At 33.2% G+C, this 15,621-nt stretch overlaps 1 protein-coding gene across 3 annotated transcripts in view; it reads right to left on the minus strand.

The window, feature by feature from the left end:
* Positions 1 to 4,490: 4,490 nt before the first annotated feature.
* Positions 4,491 to 15,621, minus strand: part of Pip (heparan sulfate 2-O-sulfotransferase pipe) — a 114,000-nt gene continuing 102,869 nt past the window's right edge. For all 3 annotated transcript variants that reach the window (XM_072022552.1, XM_072022551.1, XM_072022550.1), the window contains exons 4-8: positions 9,608 to 9,814; positions 9,249 to 9,328; positions 8,525 to 8,806; positions 7,342 to 7,496; positions 4,491 to 5,923 (exon numbers count right to left, since the gene is read on the minus strand). In XM_072022552.1, coding sequence (XP_071878653.1) covers positions 5,727 to 5,923; positions 7,342 to 7,496; positions 8,525 to 8,806; positions 9,249 to 9,328; positions 9,608 to 9,814 — 921 coding nt within the window. In that variant the 3' untranslated portion in view covers positions 4,491 to 5,726. The remainder of the gene's footprint in view (positions 5,924 to 7,341; positions 7,497 to 8,524; positions 8,807 to 9,248; positions 9,329 to 9,607; positions 9,815 to 15,621) is intronic.

Here is a 15,621-nt window from a genome sequence, read left to right on the forward strand (position 1 = left end):
ATACAAACGGTCGGTCCAGTTTCTAAAATCCCTTTTCCTTCTTCTCCTTTCGCCATTGTACGTCGACGAAACCGTAATTTTTAATCTCGTTTGTTTGTTTAGACGTTGTCTCTCGGTAGTTTGGTTTAAGGTTTCGCGTTTATTGTTATACAGTGCCGAGTATGGCGTGGGTGATAGCGTTTAAGGGTTCTAATGGAAGGAATAATTGCGGCGAAACGAGGAACGAATGTTGATGGAGGAATGAAGCAAGTATCTATACGTATAAATAGACGTATATTATATATCTGTAACACATGTTCTATATGTTATTAAGACAATAAATGGAAGACCGATCGACAGTCTCTTCTTCTATCCTTGTAAGATATTTCTGGAATGTTAACGTTGTTTTATATTAATTTAGATTTAGTTTAAGAGTTTCGATTTACTATAGTCTGGTTTACCGTAGTCCGGTTCGATTGGAAAATTTAATCATATTCAAATGTATTATAGTAGATCGATCGTACGGATAACATTTTATTTATCGTTGTTTATAATTATTTTATGCACGATTGAAAATGCAAATTTCTCTTCTTCTCCTTTCTTTTGAAGTTCCTCGCATGACAATTGTAAAAATACAGACAGATTGGAAATAGAAATCAATTTGATCTTATCATTAAGTTTCTGTTACACCTTTGTATCATCGTTATTAAACATTTTATTCCGTTGCCTGTGAATTTCCGCTGATGGTAATCATTCGAGCAAAGAGATCGTTAACTCTAAAGAATTTTCAATCACGAAGAAATAAGACAAATCCGTTTCTGATATTATTTAAAGTAATAGTAAACTGATGTCTAGTGATAATATTCTCTTTCGATATTTGTTATAATAAAAGACAACGAGTATATTTCAACTCGGTACATTTCGAACGAACTAATCATAATATATAGAGATATTTAAGCAAAAATGGTTATATGTTTAGCTTGCAGGATATCGTTCGATCGATTGTAAAAAACAATGTAAAGGCAAGTGTCAGATTCAGCTCACGCATCATTTTCTTTTATTAGAAGATATTATATGCGAGATTTTATATTTAAAGCAATTGTCGAGTAAAAATGACGCAAAAGCACGAAACTTATTTTTATAAGTAAAGCTAATTGAAGAGTTATTATCGGTAGGTGTGACCTGGCAATCTGGGGTTACTTTAAACCTTAAGTTTATCACTTGGGTTGCAGATAGAACGAGGTAAGTTGCGATTCCACGAATTGCGCGATGTCACTGTTTTCTTCGTGGCACAGCATTGTTTCATTTTTTTACGTTATCTACGTCCAAAAACGTTAAGTCCGTAAAGAAAGAAAAAAATAGACAATCCAGTTTCGAAGAATCGATCGAACGCTCGATAAAAATAATTTTTTAGAAAAAATAATTTTCACAGGGAAAGCAATAACGATAAATGGTAATTGTTATCCAATGCTTTTAATTGTAAAATTCATATTATTTAATAACTTTCATTATATTTTACTTCTAACAAATTATTAATTCATCGATTCTTCTGTTCTCATATTTTGAAGAAATTTGTAATCTTAATTTTGAGTTAATGGTATATTCATTTGGTAAATAAGAATATAAAATAACAATAAGAATCGATCCAATAACTTTTTATTCAATTTAACTTTCCATCAAAATGTGCAAATTGTTATGTCTCTGTATTTCCATTACAACGTGTGTCCCTTGTACACTTCACAGCTTCTCGATTATGTATAACAACGACAAAGAACGTTTTATTAATTTTTTTGTTTCTATACAAAGCAGCAAATCACGGTATAATTTTTCGTCGCAAGCTACAGAATAATCGAGCGGTTGAAAATAATTGAACTGTACCTTCCGGTTAGGCCAACATTCCACGTGTATTTTTAGAGTACTTTCAGCGGTGCCAAGTTTAGCTCGTGTATCGAGTTTGCATTGTTTTGCATTGCACAAGCGTTGTAGCTTTTGGAAACTTAATCTATATTCGTAATACACGGCACGAACGTTGTTGGTGGCGAATTCGATATGTTTTCCAGTGAATTTTAGTTACAGACGTAATCTGGCCTGACACAATTATCGTCGATTGCGTTACGCTTTTTAAAGCAATCAATTATTTGCTATAGACACGTTGGTTTATAAATAAAATTCACAAATGTTTTGTCACGAAATTATAACCGGACACACGATATTATTCGACAAACGATTAAATTAATTATATATTATTCTCGACTTTTGCAGACGATATCAATATCCTCTCTAATTTTCCATTTAAAGAACGCGTGATACAAAGACTACGTGCTAGAAGAAGATTTTGTGGAACTAGTAAAAATCGGTTTATTCTATTCTACCTTTGTTACTTGTTCGATCATTCACCTTTTACACAATCTTTTCTATTACCATTATTTTAATCTGAATTATATTAATCATAGGTACTGGTATTAATTACCAACTTATCGAAACTAAGCGAGTAACAAACTTCGACTACGATGTTCTATTTATTTCAAGCAATAACGGTCATGCGACGAATGAATAATCTTCGTATTTTAAAAATAAAATATGACTTGGAACGACGGTCAGAGCGGTGCTCCTGCTATGACAGATACTATGATAGGCATAAGAATGCTATGATGGATGAAGAGAATAAAGTAACAAAGGGAATAATGTACAGGGACTAACAAAGAAAAGGGTGAGCAAATAATTAGGATAATTAAGAAATGTTTCTTTTAACTTTGTCATTTCGCAACTGCTGAAAATCCAATTAGATTGTTAATCTCCTATTCTTTTGCGCTTATAATTATGTCGAAGTAAAAGTAACTTTATAAGCAAGTCTAATACACTCCACGACAGAACTATGATATACACGAGAATAATCGAGGAAGATTATACTTGGCTCGTTATTAGAACTATTAGTCGATTTGATTTGATTTAAAGCGTTATTATTTGCTTGATACTCGTGGAAGCACACTGTTCTATTCTATATACAGAAATACCGAAGTCTATAATTCCAAGAATTCAGACAATGCACGTAAACATGTTGTGTTCTCCTCGACAAAATTGTAAGACGGTTGTTGTTTGCTAACGAGATCAGAACGTAATAAAAAGTGCTTCGTGTGATTTTCGCTGTGGTAATTGGTTTCATGTTGTTGAACGTGCTATCTTATGGCGATTGTTATTTCTAATATTAAATACACTCTGATCGTAAAATACCTCGTCGAAGTAAACTAATTGGTAACTCGTAAAAAAAAAAAAAAAAAAAAGAAAGGGATGGTTTCATCGGCAGAAATAGAGCGCATCCACCATCTGAAAGAAATAAGAAACTGTATGTACTTGAAAAAACATCCTGGTGGACGAGAAAACAAAATTTTATTGAACATAAAAGACAAATTAATGGAGGAGGTATTGTGGTGTGGACAACTATAAATTACACTGATAAGAGCAATATCAAGTTTGTTTCTAATAAAATGAGCAGTAAAATATATATTCAAACAATCCAAGAACTGTTAGACGAATATACTTGTCAAATGGCTGTAGAAAATTTTTGATTTTTCAAATCACGAAGATTCAAGCAAAGTACGTTAAATTTGGAAACAGAAGATATTGAAGTATTATCATGGCTCGCCAGATTGTCGGATCTGAAGACTATGAAAAGTTACGAGAAACAAAAATGGTACTACACGCTGTTAATAAGTAAATAAAAATTTCCATTTATTTTGCAAAAGAGTATTCCGTATCTCATAGTTTCGTCGCACTGTTTCTCATTGAGAAACCTGCAATTGTAAATAATCTCTATTTAAATTGAAATTATTACAAATATTTTATCGCAATATGTCTATTTACTGATATAGTTCGATCGTTGTACTTTAGTGATTCTACAAAATTATGTATTTATATGATATTATTCATTAAAATTTCTTTTTCTCTCTCCATAAATGCCTTATAGTTTTGTCGCGGAGTGTATATTGTTATAGCACACGTTCATGTAAAAGCAGACAGAAATTTATTTTGTATCACATTCTTTCGCTATAGTAAGAATAGATGGATATCGTTATAGATTGAGAAAAAAGAGTTCTTACGGTAATTTTATGTTTCTCTTATCAATAAGAATGATATAACAATATTTTTACACGAGAGGAGATGTTCCACATTGTACTTCACACTAACGAAAGACACCTAAAATTAATTTTTAATCCTTTTTACACATTTAACACATTCGTTGCTACTGGCGTAATTACGTCAATTTAATTATCTAAATACTTAACTGTAATTTTCTTATTTAAAATTTAATTGTCAGACTTTAAGTAACGTTAATGACGTAACTGTTGCTCTTTCATTTTCATGCGTCCTAACAAAATAATTTACAGTCAGAAAGGCATACAAAACAGTACAAACAAAAAGCTATACATCTGTTGGAAAAAGGATCGCTATATTTTAGCAGCAACCAACGTGTCGAGTAGAATTCAGGTGAAGAAAAAAGAAAAGAAATCACGTTGTTCGAAAATGGCAGCTGTTTATTACGAAAAAAAGGAAGGAAAACAGTGGACATTAAAAAACGGCTTAAGTCGACATTAAAAAACGACTATGTCGTCTGGAAAGCAATACCCTAATGGTTACCCTGTGTGCTTCTGTCGTTGCAAATAATTAAGTATCCTTTGATAAAAAGCAATCTCTCTCTCTCTCTAGCTCTCCTTGTCTTTCTCATCAGTCTTTACAACGTTCTTCAATGAATTATCAACGAAAGAAGCGATCTAAATAGCGTCAAGATGTCGCGCGTTCAGAAACACTCGTTGCATCTTTTTCTTTACGCAATAACCGATAACATCCCATCAATTATTTAAATATTTAAATATTTAAATAAATATTTCTTAATGCCTCGTCTCGTAAGTACTTGCTCTCGTTCGTATAATTAAGTTCAGCGATTATATCGCCGTTTATCTTAAGCTACGCGATTATACAGGGAAAACGATCACAAAATAAAAAAATAGGCACTCGATCGAAGCGTCCTGAATTGAAAGCACTCACTGCCGTGAATCACATAATATATTGCTTAGTGGAACAATCGTTCGTTACGATCCATCACGCTGATCGATTTGTTAATATATTTAAAGATATTAAATCAAGAGAATCTGCCACGATCCTCTCTTAAAGGCAATGATTCTAATTTCTCTTTTTCCTTCGATTTCTCTTTTAACGTCGCTTCCATGCGCAAGTGGCTTCTCTGACAAACATCTACATCTGCGTTTAATCGTTATCGCTTATTACTCGACATACGTTTGTCGCTAACATCACCAAAATTTCGAGGCCAACTCGAACATCTTTGAGATTCTTCCTGCATCGATGTCTGTCAAACGATAATTCGACCAAATTATTCCTCGTTTTCAATGTTCTCGATCTTTTTCGACAAGTTATTTATCATTTTTAACTTCCTAAACCATCTCGACGAATCGTTCATCATTCTTAACGCTCTCGATCTTTTTCACAAATTATTTATCATTTTCAACATTCTCCAACCTTTTCCACGAATTACATACTTTCGACATCCGTAAGAATTCTTCGATTCTATTCTCCATTATCAAACGAAAATTCGACAAATTATCAAACGTTCCCGATGTCCTCGATACTTCGCTCTTTACCAACTTCCTCGAAGGAAAATTCTCACATAGTTAAAAGAAAATTCGACGAGTTACTCGATACTTTCACGGATCGAATAAACACATTGCAAATAGTTACAAGCTATTGCTTTCGTACAGAGGCGTGGTTTTGGTCAACTTCAATGCCCTCAGCTGTTTGTATAGTCGTTGCTTGCAGAACTGATAGAATTCGATTTCCCTGGTGAAATTGCTTCGTACTATGTCCTTTACTTCTTCGCTGACTGGTGGCTTGAAGAAGTTTCGATTGATCCTCGTGAACGCGTTCACCTCGTCTGAAAGAGAAAATTTTCTCAGTCCTCGTGTTTCGTTGCGATACGAACATACAGTACTTTTCATAATTATACACACGCGCTTTAACCAGAGTTTATATTAACAACAGCATACAAATATTAGCAAAATATGTAAAAGAAATGAGAAGTGGCCAGAAGCAATACTCGTCATCTTCTTATAAAATCATTAAATAATAAACTTTAATTGCTTCACGTTACGTGCAAAATCAAGGAGGAATTCATCGATAGACCTACCGAGTTTCATCAAAATTTGTTAAATATCAGTACCTGAATTAACGTAGACGATTTTTTCAATGAGTTTGGAAGAAACTTCCCTATCTGATCTGTATTCTAGAGATGTTAAAAAACAATGTGCGGACTGGGAAATGTTTTTAGCTGAACGTGTCTTTTTGGGAATATTTTAGGTCGATAGAGCCGAAAACGAGGAGCATTTTTCACGGAAACGAACGGTTTTGAAAATTCTCTGTTACGAATATTTGATCCACAAAAAACTGTAGAAATCCGCGTAAGACCATAACAGTATGGAGCGGTAAGTGGCAAAACAAATGATGTAAGCGACGACAGTTGGTACAGCCAATGCCAATGCTCTAAATGCTAATTTTAACGCTCACCGCCTCACGGCAGCCAAAATATAAAAAATAACCCGAACCTATTCCAATACTCGCGATTCAAATGTATACGCGGTAAGCCATAGAGCAGCTTAAAAGCAGCAAATTATTAAAAGATCCTGCGAGAACGTCGCATATCAAAAGATTTTTCCACAACCGAAATTTGTCCCGTCTTATTCCCGTGAAAAATGGCCCTTACTATTTTTGGTTTCAGCGACCTGAGCAACCTCTGAAAATCGTCATTGCAGTCAAACATTTTGCAATCCGAATACGTAGCTAATGGATGAGCAGCTACTGTTTCTTCTCGTGACTAATTCATTATTAATTTTCACATTTTACATTTTGGTAAAATTCGCGTATTACTACAAATCGACCAGTACCTGATATTTGAGAATCTACGAACATACTAAATTTGTGCAAATGGAAAGAAGTTCTCTGAAAGGAGCGCGAGCTTGATCGGTTGTCTTTGACAAACTCGACACGACAGTAAAATTAAGCTCGCCTTTTGACCGAAAATGTCACGTATATCGAAGCAAAACAACGTTTTCATCTCCACGTTATACTTAATCCTATATAACTGTCGGTTGTTAGTTAGAAAATAATCAGAACGAAATATTTTTCCAATACGAGATTGTTCCATCGCAATCATCGATTGTTAATTAAAAGTTAATTACAACGAGGTATTCTTCCCTGTATGATTGCTTTGTACCGGTGTAAAATATTTGTTTCATAATAATCGTTGGTTAGCGAAGGATTTACAGTTACATGCAAATAAGAGAACAAAAGAATTACCGTAGTAGACGTCGGTGGCGCCTCGGAAAAATCGGGGTATATAATTTTCCAATACCGTGAGAGTGGTATTTACGTCCTCGAGCACTCCGACAACCGCATAGTGTTTCTCCACTGCCATCTTCGCTCGTTCCAGTGCGCCCACTGTGTTGAACGGGCTTCGAACAAACGACAATTGATGAGTATGACAGGTGCTTGAAGTATGGTGTGACAAAAGGTAAAAACATAGAATCGAACGAATGGCGCGAACAAGGTGTGAATAATGCACAATGTATTCTAGGTTGGAAGAATCTCTTGAAAAACTCGCCGAAAGAATCTCTTGAAAAACTCGTTGGAAGAATCTCTTGAAAAACTCGTCGAAGGAATTTTTAGCTTGATTTCTTTGTCACAGTCTTAGAAACAAACGAATACGCAACAATATTGTCGTCTTTGAGAATCACAGAATTTTAATAGCTATCAATTTCTATTCTACTTGTCCTTTCGATCAATTTTTAATTTATGCAATATATATATGTGTGTGTCTACTCTTTTGTATAATGTACATTCGCATATATATGTATTAGGTCGTCCAGAAAGTTTCTTTCGTTTTATAAGGAAATAATGGAAGCACAACATTTTCCGTTTTATATTATTTTGTCGATTTTACATATGATCTATTTTGTTCTATCAAAATAAAGATCACAACGCTTGACAAATTAGATTTCATGTTTGTACAAAGATTCGTCGTTGTAAAAGACGTGTTTGTAAAAGAAAGACACTTTTCGGACAACCTGATATGTACGAATTTTTGAATAAATTTCGTATCCTCAAGATGTATACGCACTTTTGACCACTATACACTACAATATATGCTATATACTATATACGTGACAGATCTTCAAATTCTACAAACTCTGTCAACTCTGATATTATAATTCTTAACTTGCGGTTCTTCGACCAGCGATCTTTAACGCATGATATGTAACCGAAGAAATTTTACACATCTGCGCCAACCTAATAATCGAATCTCTCATACGCCTCAATTTGCTTCAGTCAAACAAATCAAGGAGTATCTTCAAAGTTAGTCGTTTCAGAGGAAAATCCATCGAGCAAAGCGTTTAAACGCAATTTCTTCCCTCTATTTATTCGCATAGCGAAGGAAGATATGCACAAAGGTAATCCCAAGGTACAATTTAAAGGGACCTACGTGCATTTCTCGCTGTGACCGCAGAAGAAAAGCGTTTGCCTGCGATGATCGCCGATTCCCTCGTGAATTTCACCCTCGAGGTATCTACATTCACGGTCCGCCTTAAGTACACAGGACTCGAAGTCCTTCTTCAGCCAGTTCGGATCCGGCAGTGGTAGGTCTGGAAATATTTGCTTTCTCTCGACGTAATACCAAGGTGCTCGCACGTAATAGTACCAGGATATCACTCTTTCAACAGGATCCCGGACTATGTTGATGTAAATTGGCTGTGGCAGGTTGAATCTAAACGGAAAAACGTTCCACGTTAGACATCTCGTGGGAATTTAGCTTACGTTACCTCCGGCTATCTGGCTTTTGCTCTTCCAGGAAATCCCTTTTTCATCTTTATTTCGCGTTTATTTATGTATCATGATCTATCACGGGTTGTTGGTAAGAATGGCGGATAAAGGGATTTGTAGCGGAATTCGATTATTCTAGTTTATTCCTCTTTGGCTCTTTCACGGTTTCATACATTTTTACAACGACGATAGAAGTATAGTAGAATCCTGATCGATAGAACGTCGATAAATAGCAAAAATCTATACTAGCGTCGTATATTTTCTTTTATAATTTAATTCTCTAAAATCCCGTAAAATTTACGCAGTTTCTATTTCAGGATGTATAGAGTAGTATAGGGATGAATTGATAGAAGTTTGAAGCAATTAAATTAATTTAAAATACTTACTCTGTGAAATTTGTGAAACACACGTGTTTTATATAGACAGATGGTTCTGAATAGCTGCTGACCATCCTGGCGAGTTGTAGCTAAAACAAACAGGCAATTAATCGTACAAAAGTACAAGTTTTATTTTATCTTCTTGTTTAACACGATCTTGATAAAAATTCTGAACCTTTACATTTTACAAAAATTAAAGATTATATATGCTTATATATATATATATTTATATATAATCTTTAATTTTTGTAAAATGTAAAGGTTCAGGATTTTCATCGTTCACACGCTTCTACTTTTTAAAGAATGTTAATAAATGTGAAGTAAATATGAAAAAGGTAACAGAGTATTCGATAAATTTTGTTAGGTACCTGTTCGATAGGCGCAAGACGAATTGTTTCGACTCTTTGCACACGATCTCTGTTGAAGGAAAAGCCATTCCTCATGGACAGCCTTCTCAAGAGTTCCATAAAGGTTTGAGAGCCCACTTTCGGTACACGATTGAAGAACAGGACGCTCCGGTCCGCTCTTTTTGTGTTGTTGAGTGCGTCAATGTCCAACACTTCAGTTTCTTTGTACTGAAACCAGGTAAAGTATCTTAAGATTTTCATTCCATTGTTCCCTTTCTAATTTCCTTATTTACGCTATTTATTTTGTCTTTCGCTTTTCCTCTGCGAGAAATAAAATTTTACTTTCCATTTTCTCGATTTATTAATTTAAACTCTAGCTAATTATAATTACAAAATTCCTAAGCACGTTATGCTTTTTATCAAATGTAATTAAGTTAAACGACGATAATAATAGCAATAATTATATTTGTTTGTTACGTTGTGTTACCCAATATAACGAATTACCATTACGAGGTCATAAATACAAATAAATTAATGTAGAAAACAAATTAATTATAAAATGATCGATGGTAATGATATTCGAATATTTTAATCGTACGTAATTTTGTCACGTTAAAAAGAAAGAAAAGAAACGAACAAAACCACAATTACATTTTCCATAATAAAAATTAATTTATTCTGATCACAGGATAAAGCATAAAACATTTCGCTTCTTCTCAATTTATGTCAATTTCAGTTATGATCTTGTTGGTGTATGCAAGTATCAAGCAGAAGGTAATTGTCACGACGTTAATCATAGGTTTCTCTCTTTCGTTTGGAATCTTCATTTTCTATCCAGTGGGAGAGTCATCCCATTCCCTTTCGTTGAACAACTATTTGTAATATCGGCAAGTCATTCTAGGATATACGTGGAACGAGTAATTACTGCCTTGTTTCACCTCGTCTTCTGGGTAGTTTCAGCGGTCAGTACAAACGATCAAAGAAAGATATTAGATAATTGAGCGCGTGAGGAACGTAGATGCTACTCAATTTTATCTGAACCTTGAAAATACGCGTTTAAAATCTGATACTCGATGAGAAGTGAAAGTACATAACAAGAGAAAAGAATTAAAGATAGTTTAAGAGTTTGCATGCCAAGAAGTGAATGAATTGCTATTAATTTTCAATTGTCAACTTGCGTTATACGAATCATTCGATTCTTTCCAATTCTTTTCTTTAAAATGCGCAATTTTGATTGCATTCGATCTCGACATTTATAGAAATTTCGTGGCTTTGAAATTTTTACAAAGCAAGCAATTTTATGCACAGAGTTATAATTATTAGAGAATATTACGGAATTACTAATGACAATCATCAATTAGAAATAAATATAATAAGTCGCAATTTTCTTATGAGGATATAGGAAAAGTATAGAAAAAAGTGAAACAAATAATTGGAAATTAAGGCAAAGCTTGATTCTTCAATTTTTAATTACTTCTCTTTTTATTATAAAACGTTAAATTATAAATACACTTGAATAAGACAGAGGAACACTGATTTTCATTTTCAACGTTCTATATCTGTTCTTTCGTTTTTGCAGGATGATCACAATTGCATGTAATTTCATTTGACACTAACGATAATAATCCTTAACGGAGGATATCGAGTTTACATTTAGATTTTCCTTATTTCAGTTTCATTTTTTCGTTATCAGAATGGCTATTTTTGCAACCTTTGTCTCTCGAATGCTCTTCCTTTTCTTCTGTTACGTTCGATTGAGCATTCGCTCGACACGATCAGGTCGATCAGAAAAACATCGAACCAGTGCTTCCGCAAATTTATCGTTAATGTAGAATTCAGCCTTGTGGAAACTACTCGACGAGCCTTCGATTGCTTATTGCTTCGAAATCTCGAGCCTTCTAAGAGGATACTTTCTTCAAACGATAACTGCAATTTCTCGTTTGCTCGCTGGTTATTTTATTTTATCTCAAGGATGGAGTAACTCTACGTTTATTCAGGTATCACATACAAATAGAATAAATCAAAGGAATGCTAATATCTTCTACCGCTAATTGCACTTGTAATTGCTTGTATTAGGTTGTCCTGAAAGTGTCTTTCTTTTACAGACACGTCTTTTACAACGATGCATCCTTATACAAACACGAAACTTAATCTATCAAACGTTGCGATCTTTATCTTGATGGAACAAAATGAATCATACGTAATTCGATAAAATAATATAAACCGAAAAATGTTGTGTATCCATTAATTTCCTTATAAAACGAAAGAAACTTTTCGGACCACCTGACAGTATATGGTCACTTCTAGATGTTGTGATGTCATTCTAGACGTGACCTGTAATTGTAATGTACTATGTTATAGCAAACGTATTAAGGTAACAAAAGAGAAATATTTCAACGTGTTCATTTTTTAAAAAATGAGAAATATTGAAATATTCTATACCACAGAAGAAATATTGATACCTTCGATTTATTGTCTAATTTTAGTTTAGAATTTTAGTTTATTATTTAGTTTAGTTTAGAAGGTTTTAGAAGGTTCAGGTCTGTAATGTACTATGTTATAGCAAACATATTAAGGTAACAAAGGAGAAATATTTCGACGTGTTAATTTTTTAAAAAATGAGAAATATTGAAATGTTCTGTACCACAGAAGAAATATTGATACCTTAGATTTATTGTCTAATTTTAGTTTAGAATTCTAGTTTATTATTTAGTTTAATTTAAGAGGTTTTAGAAGGTTCAGGTCTTTTTGCTCGACAAGTTTGTCTTTTCATCTGTACCGTGTTAAAATATTTTGTCGATCCATTGAAAGGCGACGTTAAAGTCAGAAACTTAACATGGTTTTTACTGTGGTGTCCGTATGATCTTCTGTGAAAATAGTGAGAAAGACTCGAATCACAGATTAATTGGTTCTAATTATCGTGGGATAAATTTTTCTATTGTACCATGTTTCATTGCTTTTTTAAAATAAAATATTAAATATTAAAATAAAAAATATTTAACATATAGCTTTTACGATCGTAATATATTTCAGTTGCATATTTTTTGCTACGTCTATTTTGTATTTATTTCATTTTGTTTATTTTTTATCATTTTTTATGAATAAAGTTCGCAAACGTATAAAATACACTCGTACATAAATTTCTGAAAACTCATGCAGTTTATAAAATTATTTACGACTTGAATTCTCTTTTCTCCATAAGCTGCTCGAATGTATGTGCCAGGCTGCACACAGCAAGGCACCTGATCCTTCTTTCCATTCGAATCTCAAGAAAGTGGCAAACAAACTACCACTCAACGATTATGTACTTACTCATAATTCCTGTCACACGCTGTATAGAACACGTAATAGCATCGGACTCGTCTTTCTTTTCCTGTCCTCGTGACTTGCCATTATGCCACGAATACATTACATTATTACATTATTAGTAGATACATGCGTTTGCACGCTTCCCTCTCGTTTATGGATTCCCTGATCCTTTTCTTCCTGGCGTTTTTCTTCCTCCGAGTCTTCCTGATCTTTACATTTTAAACTTTCACGACGATTATTACACGACATATTTTTGGATTTTAAGTTAGAAAAATTTATCGAATGTAAAGTACAAATTAAATAATAATAAAAAAAAAAGAAATATTTTTGGATCCTCGGGTTTCTCATTTTAAAGCGCGTTGCGCTCGCTTCCGATGTTTCGCGAACGTTGTCCACTTCTTCAGAGCAGATGTAAAGCAGAAACTGTTTAGATATCAATAAAGTTGAACGAATATTATTCTCCAAAATTTTTTTCCGCCAAATTTTATCCTAAATTATTATTCGATATCGAATAAAAAGTAGAAAAGTCACGGGAGAGTTAGGGTTTCGTTATTAAAATAAAATTCGCACGAGGTGAAGTTTCACCCACGATAGGTCTTCAGAATTAATATAATATCGAAGCTGAAATTATTTCGCCTCTACTACACGAAGATACGAACAATGTTCACGAAACATTGGAACAAAGGACAATGCGCTATTAAAAACACAATCGGAACTCGAGGACCTACACATACATACGTCAATTCTTTACGAATTATGCTTCCCACTATCGACCATATTTGCATAATTTATGATGATTACATAATTTGTCTCGTGATTATCTTTCTAACGACCAACATTGAGAATCTCGTATTTACCTTCATTACTTTCTTTTAATAATTGCAACCTTGTATATAATAATATAACCATGTATCTCTTGTCCTTTCTAGTCTTCTTTTTCCCTTCTTTTATTTTTATTTCAAGTGCAGAGCGGAAGAGCGAGTTACTATAATAATGTCGAGTCATGAGTATTTAGTCACTTGACACTGGGTGTTAGGGTCTTCGACTGGATTTACTGGTTCTTTTTATGGGGGCTCGTGTGTTTGCTTTTCTTTAGCTTCCGCTTGGTAATTGTTTGATACGAACATGTGGGCCCTTTGTTTGGTTTAAGCACCGATGTTATTTATTTTTGTTTTATTAGATAGAAATGATATACAATAGTAGTGGAAAATTAAACGTAAAGTGAAAAATAAAAAGAAAGGACAGCTTGAATGCATATTGATTTTTGTTGAATCAATGTGTTTAAATATTCCGATAAACGACGATATTATTTTCCCATTTTTAGATTCAAGTCTAATATTGCTATTTTTGTTTAAAGATCCAGCCAAATAAAATCTTTATCCAGGAAAGTTTCTACGTTACTGTAAGCGAATATGTAGAAATTTATTGAAACATTCGAGCTGAAGTTTGCATTAAATTAGATTATCAATATAGATTTTTTTTATTAAAATAGAAATTTGAGTGCAGGAAAAGTATAGGATGAAAGCTTAAAAAATTCAAGGTGAAATTTTCATGAACGCGGATCCTCTTTCTTTTGTTCTTAAATTATTAATGCAAGGTTTCTTTTTAAAGATAATCAACTTTCTGATGAATCGATCTATATAATCGTATGATATATAGTCATTGCGGGAACAGTTGGTGGAATTAAAAAATTTTTCACTAAGACATACATATTTTGCAATCCCTTTTATAAAATAATTATGAGAGTTTCACGTTTCTTTGATTCGCTATTTATAACGATAACAGAATTGAGAAACTACCGTTTGAAAACATTCGATGCTTTTTCCTTCACACTCTATATCTTAAATGAATTTTGCTTTGATGAATATTTTTTTCATTTTACACGAATACTGCAATCCGATTGAAATTCCGATAGACCGAGTTTGCAGTTTTATCGATTCATATCTTCTCTCTTAATATCCTCTTCATGTTATATCTTCCAAGGCCAGATCAGACAACAATGAACATGATCTTACAATAACACAGTTGCGAATGAAATACAAATTCGAATTAATTCCAAAAATATCTAATAAATAAACAAGAATATCTGTCTAGTAAATAAGCAAATTAATATAGTCAGTGAAATCACTTTCGTAGATTTAATAAAGCTATAGCCAGGGAGAAAGTTTCCAGATAAGATATTAAAACTAAGGATTACAACATGAATCTAAAATAATTTTAATGCTGCTGTTCTTCTTGAATTTGCCTCACTCGGAACTAACGTGTTTCGATAGATTACGTTAAATATTTAGTTCTAGTACTCGATACATTAAAACTCTACCACCAAATACCCCAATCAATACCACCTAATGACAAAATCTGCAATCACTTAGTTGTCAACCCAATAGATTCTTGTATATTCCATGATTTTTATAAATGAAGTATCGCAAGTATTGAAAACTTTGAAAAGAAGATAATCGAGCGAATACGAACGCGAAGACGAAGCGGAGAAAACACCATGGTTAAGGAAAATGTTCTGTTATAATTTAATTACGTGCCTCTTTTGTAATCGGAAATTCGTAATTTAACTACTTGAGATATCAGTAATTAGCATTCTACGTGTTGCTAATTTGCATTCTACATATCGGTAATTTGCATCATATATATCTTATAATTAGTAACGCAAAACATTAAATTGCATGGAATGGTTAATTTTTCTATTAGTACGTTTAGTTCACATTACAATT

The sequence above is a fragment of the Bombus fervidus genome, chromosome 2 (genome assembly GCF_041682495.2).
Source record: "Bombus fervidus isolate BK054 chromosome 2, iyBomFerv1, whole genome shotgun sequence".
Lineage (NCBI taxonomy): Eukaryota > Metazoa > Arthropoda > Insecta > Hymenoptera > Apidae > Bombus > Bombus fervidus.